We start from the raw sequence: 9763 nt of genomic DNA on the forward strand, positions 1-9763 counted from the left end.
TTCACTGAAAACACAGAGATAGACAATAATTAGATATGTGAGCGTACGAAATTCTGACAAACATTTTCAAGGACACTGGCACAAAATCCTCAATTAACCTGCGATCTCAATTACTACCGTTCATTAGCAATGTCACAGACAGCTCATTATGAATTAATACGAGACGCTATTGTCATTAATAATACATTAGCATTCACACACTAGTGTATACGCATTTATGCAGCCTATTGGATACGTTCATTTGAGTCGATAGTGGCTAAAATGCAAAAATGAGGATTCCAAATGTTTGTTAACATAGATTTTTATTAATAAGAGAAGGTTCTAGAACTCTAAGAGTAACATGACTATTTACACTGAAGTTCAAGTTGGTAATTTGTTATCCTGAAGGCTCAGGAAACAGCACCTTTAAAGCACCTGTTATGTAACAACCAATCATAAGTCCGCCTTTAAACTTTTTATGTCCTATTATGTGTTGTTTTGTTTATATATTATGAACTTATTCGTATCTTCTCATTTTTAATTCCTTGATATCTGCACATAAACAAAGAATATGACATTTTTAAAAGCCTTTAAGCAAGTTAAAAGCCTTTATCAAGCTAAAGTCAGAATCATACAATGTGCAAGTATGCAAACTCAGAACTTTTCTTACTTATTTTGTCTCGTTTTCCAGTACAAATATCTAAACTTTCCTAAATCAAGATACATTAAATGACATATTGTAGTCAAAATGAAAACAGTTTGGTCTGGCCAGTGGTTTAAGAAAAAATAAGCTTGGTTTCGTTTAGAATGAACTTTATTTTTCTTACCCCACTGGCAGATGTTTTTCTTGTTTTAAACTTAAACACACTTAATTTTGATAGCTGTTTCAGAAAACAAGACTTAATATTATCTCAAGTAAATGTATCTGGGAACTTTTTAGATATTTTTGTAAATATTTTTCTTATAAAAAAAGGACAAAAATACTAAAAATATATTTTTGCAGTGTATTTACTGAATGTTTTCTTGCATTGTGGCTGTAATTTAGGTATGTAACAGTAGTTCATCTGAGAGAAAAACGTGCTGTAGAAGACAAAATTTGCATTGCTACAGCATGCAAATCATATTTTTTAAGTTGTTTGACTAGAAGCATTTGCGTTCATGTACTTGCATAAAGTATGCTTTGGCCCTGAATGCAAAACGTGTATTTTGTACTCAGAATCCTTTGCATCCTTTGGTTGGTTTATCATGAATTTGCTTAACAGTCATGGCAGAATCCCTTCATGGTTTGTGGTGTGTTCCCCTGCAGTGCTTTTCTGCACAGAAGTTTAGATCTTTTTTGCGTTTATTTTTGTATTTTTCACATGGCAGGAACTTAACTTTAGCGGCAAAGACTCAAAGAGGTGTAGTATCAAGTAAATGTGATATATGAAGCCATACAAACACTGTGAGAACAGAACAGTAATAGCAGTACTACAAAGCACAGGCGAGAGCCAGCGTTTAGCCCGTATATGAGAGTAACACACTTTACGCAGAGTGCTTTAGAGTTAGTGTGAGAAGGATGGAGGGGAGATCTATAGTTTCCTCTTTCCTCATCAGATCAACACAAACCTGTAGTGAGAGAGAGAGAGAAAGAAAGAGAGGCTGGGAGTTAACTCGTGTGCAAATCAGGGGATCTTTACACATTATCTGCTATGTGGACAGCTTAAATCATATTATGAACAAACATTTAAAAAAATAAATGAATGTAACATGCAAACACTGTGTCACTGTTCACCATTTTGAAGAACTGCACATCACATGACACAATACTGTTCAAAAGTTTGGGGTTGGTTCGTTTTTTTTTTTTTTTTTAAGTAGTAGTCTCTTATGCTCATCAAGACTACATTTATTTGATCAAAAATACAGTAATATTGTGAAATATTATTACAATTTAAAGTAACTGTTTTCCATTTCAATATATTTTAAAATGTAATTTATTCCTGTGATGCAAAGCTGAATTTTCTTCACAGAGATTCAGGTTGTTTTATTTACGTGTCTGTGAAGAGACCGATGATGGAGACCGACCGGCAGAGAGCGTAACCTGTTTATTTAATTTATTTTACAAAAGCACATTGTTTTTTTGTTATTATGATGTTTTTCATGTCTGCGGGTTGAAGCGACCCCAATAACATGACACCCAGCCCCTGGAAGGTGTCTCTCACATTGTCCCACAGCGACATTAAATCGTGCTTATCGTACTTAATCTTGGGGGCATCCATGTTATTTGACATATTTTAACATTTTTTTAAAAAGTAACAAAAGTATTGTTACTTTTATAATGATGTAACTCAGTTACTATTTGTGAGAAGTAACTAGTAACTATAACTAATTACATTTTTAAAGTAACATGCCTAACACTGCTCTTTGATGCTTAGAAAGTTCAAAAGAACAGCATTTATTTCATTTTATAAATGTTTTGTATCATTGTAAGAGTTTTACTATCACTTTCATTCAATTTAATGCATCCTTGCTGAATAAAAGTACTAATTTGATAAAAAAAAAAATAATTACATTTGCATGGTAGTGTTTCTGTATCTGTAATGTTTTTCCTTGTATACTGTTTTCAACAAAGATAATAATTAAAAACAGGCGGAATTAAAGTTTTAGTTGTTAGTTTTTATGGATCCATCCAAAATAATTTAAAGGTGACCTATTATGCCCCTTTTACAAGATATAATATAAGTGTCAGGTTTCCCCAGAATGCCTATTTTGAGTGGAAGCAGGAAAAACACAGTTTTCATGCATGTCTCTTTAAATGCAAATGAGCTGTTGTTCCCCGCCTCCTTTTCCAGAATAGGGCTGTGCCTTTACAGTTTGTATTTCAGAAACTCTGTTAATAACGTGTTTGGTTTTAATTATATTATGTATATTGCAATGAAATCATGCGTTTTAAAGCCATATTAGTTTAAACTTCTGATATTGGGTTTTCTGAGCGCACACGTCCGAAGCACGCACACAGAAAGCGTCACTCGGCAAATGAGTACTTAACTAAATCTTCTCTTTCATGTCTTATTGTGCTTAAACTGTCAAATACAGACAAGTTTATGTTAAAAATACACACAAGATACAAAACAGTCGGTTATGTGTGAGAAGGTAAACAGCTAGGAAAGAAATCACATGTTTATATTAGATATGTGTGGCAGCAGTGTAATATACAGTAATGCTTTATATGCTTTCAGATCTCAAAAAAATAATTTAAACCTTTGGAAGATTTTTATGTCTAATGTCTAAATAAAATGATTATTGTGCATTATTTGGTTCTGTGCCCTTATTGGTCATGATGCACCTTCACTAACATTATAATCAGAAACGAAAAAAATAAAATTATAACAGCTCTGCTCCACTGTACCTTCACACTCAAAAGCCTTCAGTATGGTGGTGTAAGTGTGCCCCAACCAGGAAGTGTAGGTCCCCATAACACGCAGCAGCTTTTTGGTGGAATCACTGAACAGCACATCAGGTTGCCCGTAATTCACAGAGCTGAACAGAGAGAATCCTTCTGTTGCATTAGCAAATGCGTTCTAGAAGACAGAAACGAGTAAAACAAAATAAGAAAAAAGAGAAAACGCAATCAAACAGAATTTCTTTAATACTTGTAGAAAAGCAAATAAGGAGAGCGGGTATTCGTTTGAAATATGTATATGCATATTTTGTTTCATTTGCAAATATTGGATCTTCTCGACAATCTTTGCTCATATCTTGTACTGTGCTTTGCTCACTATGTGTGTGTGTGTTCTAGTCCTGCTTTCATAACAGAGCTCGCTGTATAGTGTCATCCTCCCCTAATGACACACTGTAATGTGAGACGGTGTCTTGTGAAAATCAATGATCACCACAGGGCTCATGCTGGATGTATTGAACGCATAAGTCAGCCTGATGTAATCTGTGTAATACTCGAGACGTTCAGAGATACCACTGTTAATATAGGTTTTGGCAGGGTTCGTTTAATCACACCGTTGACCGCTAATGTGCAGGAACAACACTTCCAATGAGAATTTCATGCTCTGTATTGAACAAAAGGGATTTGAGGTTTTTTATATTATTTCATGGATAATGTAATAAAATGTGAATCAAACCTGATATTCACAGACAGTGTAACTCTCTGGCAGTATAAATGTATCATATAATCTATGGCATTTTTTTAATGTGTGCAGTACAATAGGGAGTCCAAAAGTCTAAAACCACTAGTTACACGGTTCTAGTAATGTAACAATGCACGTCGAGCTGGATGAAAATCGATACAAATATCTGATGATTTAAATCAGTTGAGATTTAACGAATCGCAATACAATTGGGGGTTTATATGAATGTATATCTGAGGGAAACTGACTGTTTTAGGAAAGTTCAGATGGTATTTTCTTTTCATCTTGCCTCTGTATAATGCCTATTAAAGTGGTGTTTATAAGCGCAACACTGTGTTTTTTTGAGCATAACCAATAAAACGCTGTATCACTGCTGTTCCATAAGCGCCACCTGCTGTCAGAGAGTGAATTTATCCTCATAATTAGCACGTCTACTGTTTTTGTTTCATACAGATGTTTCATGAGGTATAGTTTCACACAGATAAAGTCTGTTTTTGCTTCAAATTTTGAAATTATACAATGTAATTTAAATGAAAAACTGCTCATGTGGCATGTATACAACATCTTTGTTTGGAGTATAATTAAAATGCAGTGGTTGCCTCCAATTTTAAATGGAAAGAGCACAGGCAATCCTTAGTTTGTTTATATGAAGATATTTCTTTTATTTGTAATATATATTTGATTTGGGCATTGATTTTGGGGTTTTAAAATTTCAGTTTAGTTTTATTATTTTATTTATTATTATTTTATGTTTTTTTTAAATAAGTTTCTTCTGCTCACCAAGCCTGCATTTATTTGATCCAATGTGCAGAAAAAACTGATTTTACTATTTAAAATAACTGTTTTCTATTTGAATATATTTTAAAATGTACTTTATTCCTGTGATTTCAAAACTGAATCTTAAGCATCATTACTCCAGTCACATGATCCTTCAGAAATAATTCTAATATCCTGCTTTGCTGCTCAATAAAACATGTATTATTATTATGTTGAAAGCTGAGTAGAATTTTTTACAGGTTTCTTTGATTAATAGAAAGTTCAGAAGCACTTGTAATGTTATGTATCATTATGTAACATTATAAATGTCTTTATCATCACTTTTTAAACCATCCCTGCTAAATAAAAGTATGAATTTCTATCATTTCTTTGTACTGATTCCAAACCTTTGAATGGTATAGTGTATAATGTTATAAAAGCTTTTTATTTCAGATAAATTATGATCTTTGGATCTTTCTATTCATCAAATAATCCCAACTGTTTTAAATATTTATAATAATAATAATGAATCAGATTAGCGTATTAGAATGCTTTCTGGAGGATTGTGAAAATGAGGTTTTGAAAAACTTCTAAAGCATATGATGAACAGTTAGCAAAAAGTATTGTTCATTAACCAGAATGGAAATATGCATTATTCTGCATTAGACACATATGCTTGTAATACATTATTAAATAATATATTTTAATTAATTAACAATAATGAAAAAACTTGGTAGCTCAAATGTGTGAGCTTTTTGATTTACCATATTTGACATGCTCTTTGTATTTAAAAAAAAATACTGTGCATATTATATTTTGTATTGTGATCTACTGTAACACAATATATTGTCACGCCCCTATTTCATGTTATACCTTTTCATTTTTTTAGTTTAAGTGCAAAACCGGATTTTCTGACTGTTCTCAGACTTTTGGACTCCAATGTGTGACTGTGTGGCCGTCTCTCCTGACCTGCACACGTTCCAAGAACTTGTAAACGCGGCATTTGTCCTCCAAACGCACTACCACAGCATTGGTTGGCACCACAGCCAGGTGGCAGCTCTCATGTTGGAACAGGTTAGCTTCTCTCCCATCAGGACACAAGAGCTTCAAGTCTTCCAGCTCCAGGTCCAACGCCCAGGACTCCTGGTTCTTACCTTACATGAATAATAACCCAGACAAAGGTTTCATACAGACAGAGAAAAGTTCTAAAACAAAAGGCATGATGCAACATTTGTCTAGGTGACATTTTTAAATATAAACTTCAGAAAGAAAGTCATGCAGGCTTTCATACAAAAATATATATCTCTATTAAACTAGCACCTATAATCCCTGAACTTGGCTAACAGGCTTTACTGAGACTAAACAAGGGTTTCACAGATCCCATCAAGCTCACAAAGACATGCATTGTTGTGAAATGCTGCCCCCCTGTGTCTGTCAGCCACTGAAACATGATACAGATCATGAAGTGAAGGCTACAATTGTCCTCCTTCAGTCCCATAAAAAAATTCCATTTAATAAGAAACCAACTTGAAATTCTTTCTGCATCTGGACATTTTTGCCCTCCTGTTTAACTAGCTCTTCTTACACCCTGCACTACTTACCCTGCATGTTGTCGAAGACTGTAGTGTGCTTCACAAAAGCAACATCCCCAAGATTCTCTGCCACACACCTGCATGTTTTAAATAATAACAGATAATAATAGATAAAAAATATATACACTGCCATTTAAAAGTTAGGAATTAGTATGAATGATTAGTAAGAACACAATTAAATGAATCAAAAGTGTCAGCAAAGCCATTTATAATTTTACAAAAGATTTCTTTTTCAAACAAATGCTGTTCTTTAAACTTTCTGTTCATAAAAGATACAGCCCAACCATTTTCAACTAATAATAATTAAATGAAACGTTTCTTAAGATCTAAATCTGCATATTAGGAGGATTTCTTTAGGAACTTATAACACAGAAGACTGGGGTAATGGCTGCTAAAAATGAGCTTTGTTAGTACAGAAAAAAGGAAAATGTAACATATATTAAAATAGAAAACAGTTATTTTAAACTGTAATAATATCTCACAATATTACTGTTTTTGCCTTGGTAAATGCTTTAAAAATCTTTCAATCATACTTACTCCAAACTTTTAAATAGTATTTTTTTTAGTATATAGTAAAAAGAAATTGTCCCAAATCCACTGAGAAATCCAATATTCTTGCTACACAAAGTATATGTGACCCTGGAGCACAAAACCAGTCTTAAGTAGCATGGGTATATTTAGCAATAGCCAAAAATACATTGTATCGATCAAAATTATCGATTTTTCTTTTTTGCCAAAAATCATTAGGATATTAAGTAAAGATCATATTCCATGAAGATATTTTGTACATTTCCTACCGTAAATATATCAAAATTTAATTTTTGATTAGTAAATGCATTGCTAAGAACTTCATCTGGATGATTTTCTCAGTATTTCAATTTTTTTTCACCCTCAGATTCCAGATTTTTAAATAGTTGTATCTTGGCCAAATACTGTCTTATCCTAACAATCATTGGAAAGCTTATTATTCAGTTTTCAGATGATGAACAAATCTCAATTTTGAGAAATTGATACTTATGACTGGTTTTGCGGTCCAGGGCCACATATTCATATTCTAAACAATGATTCCACTAGAACATTCTCTCACATCTCTGATCATACAGCACCTAAGAGCTCCAGCCTCCCCCGAAGTGCCGTTCTCGAGGGTTGTTGGCGCATATGTGGCGATCGTTCTCGTCTCCAATGCAGGCCTCACACAGGTTCCTTGGGTTGTTTCCTTTGGGATCATGTTCTGGGTCTTTCACTCCTGGGACGCAGCTGTAGCCAAAGAAATCTCCTACCGCTGGAAACCATAGGGAAACGGATATAGCTTTTTGAATAGCTGCCGAAGGGTGCAATTACATACTTAATTTGCATCTGAACCATTTTGTATAAAAAAACCGAAAGCATTGCTTTGTATGCTTTGTATACTATGTATGTCACTGAAAGTTAAACAGATGTTAAAAGCTTTGTAGTCTACAAAATAACACACATTGCAGTTAAACACAATGGTAACATCTCACCATGGGGAAAGTTGCACTGCTCATCCACGCTGATCTGCGATGTGTTGACCAGGAAGCCGATGGGGACGGTCCAACCCACTGTAGTCCGCATTCCTGGGTGACAAGAACTGCGTTCGTGCATCTCCAGCAGTGACAGATCACTGGATGATGTCCTTGCAAGTGCAACCACGTAGTAATTAACGCCATCTGTGTCAGAGACAAAACTCGGACGTATTGATTTTCTTTGACTAATATATATTTAATCAGATCTTTGACTGGTGTTTTAAAGGTTTTAATAGTTGAAACATACTCACCCACACCGTTATAAGACTCTCCCACAGCCACATCTAAGCCATAGCAAAACCCAGCTGTGTAGATCTCATCAGCATACATAGTAGAGGCATCTGCAGTGCCATTCTGTTTACATCACAGACAAATTACACTCAAGAAGACAAATTTCCATCATTTTTGATGTAATGGAAAACCAAAACATGTCAAACATTTTGTAAGACTGAATGATCAGTTGAGTGTGTGCAAGAAAAGCAAAAAGGAGGAGCAAAAGTTAATTGTAAGGTTCAGTATATGAAAATATATGAGCCTTGTAATATTACAGCCACCATATCTGATTTGATTCGCTTCTTGGGAAGCAATTTCCTACAACCTTAATTTGCTTCATGCAGTCAGTGGGGCTTTGACCCCTCACACAAAGGAGTTGTCCGCGGATGTTCCTGGCTGTGGCGTTCCCAGCTAGATCCAAACACTTTTGCTCTTCGGCATCAGACACTGTGCACCACCTGACTGCAAAGAAAATAAACTTGAATTCAATTTTAATTCAAAATAATTGTACTTTTTCAAAGAGTGACAAACATCAAATATATTTCAGGCTAAGTATTTGTTAACAGCACTAGGAATACCAGTCTGAAAGTTTACTCACACTTCATTAATTTCTGTTTTCTTTTCTTTTAATTTATTTTTATTTTATTATTTTATTATTTTTATTTACATATTTTAGAATAATAGTGAAGTAAATCCAAAAGTTTGGGAAAGTTAAAATCAAAAAAGTCACAAATTAACACAAATCAAAACCATTTTATATTTTAGACTCTTTAAAGAAGTCACTTCTAAGCAACTTAAAGAGCCAATTGTAATGCAAACAGTATAGAAGGAATTCCCATGTATGCTGGATCTTCTAAATAAAAAAAGAAAAAATAATATAAAAAATATAATAATATAAAAAAATAAAATAAAATGAAAAAAAAAAATCTCTAAATGAAAAAATAATTAACTGATTAAAATAACAGTTAAAATAATAAATGAATTAAAATTTACATTTGCCTACAAAAATAGTCAAGCATTCAAGTATAAACTTTTAGACTAAAATGTGAGAAACATAAATTCAGTTAAGTGTCCAAACTTTTTCATAAAATATTGCTATAAAAAGTTTCCCAGAATGCCAATCCAAACAAAAGTATTTCATTTTATAATCAGCCAATGTCATAACAAGATCAAAAACCTTAGAACATATCAATTTAGTACTTACTAATGTTGTTTTCGGTGGACATAGAAACCAGAACAAATAGGAACAGAACCACAGCAAGGTGTCCTCCTGGATGATCCATGCTGACTTTGAACAGTAACCTTCCAAATGTGCTCAGACTCAGAGGGGTGGTGTGGGAAGTAAAGTTAAAAAAAGTAAAAAGACAAAAAAAAAAAAAGGCTTGGGGCTCATATTGCTCCCTTTTTAGGGTACCCAGAAGTCTCAGAAACCAAGAGGGGAGGGAAAAACTTTCCATTAGGTCTTTACCAAAGTTTTTTTTTTTCACATCTAACATTG

At 33.6% G+C, this 9763-nt stretch overlaps 1 protein-coding gene across 1 annotated transcript; it reads right to left on the reverse strand.

Annotated features, from left to right (window-relative positions):
- Positions 1 to 294: 294 nt before the first annotated feature.
- otomp (otolith matrix protein) lies at positions 295 to 9557 on the reverse strand. Its single transcript, XM_051138568.1, is given in 10 exon segments — positions 295 to 1587; positions 3368 to 3539; positions 5826 to 6010; positions 6458 to 6525; positions 7555 to 7574; positions 7576 to 7730; positions 7951 to 8136; positions 8244 to 8346; positions 8591 to 8727; positions 9470 to 9557. Coding segments are annotated over 10 exon segments (1116 nt in total). The 5' UTR covers positions 9549 to 9557; the 3' UTR covers positions 295 to 1576.
- Positions 9558 to 9763: the final 206 nt, after the last annotated feature.

Source organism: Labeo rohita, chromosome 2 (assembly GCF_022985175.1).
Source record: "Labeo rohita strain BAU-BD-2019 chromosome 2, IGBB_LRoh.1.0, whole genome shotgun sequence".
In the NCBI taxonomy this organism is placed as follows: domain Eukaryota; kingdom Metazoa; phylum Chordata; class Actinopteri; order Cypriniformes; family Cyprinidae; genus Labeo; species Labeo rohita.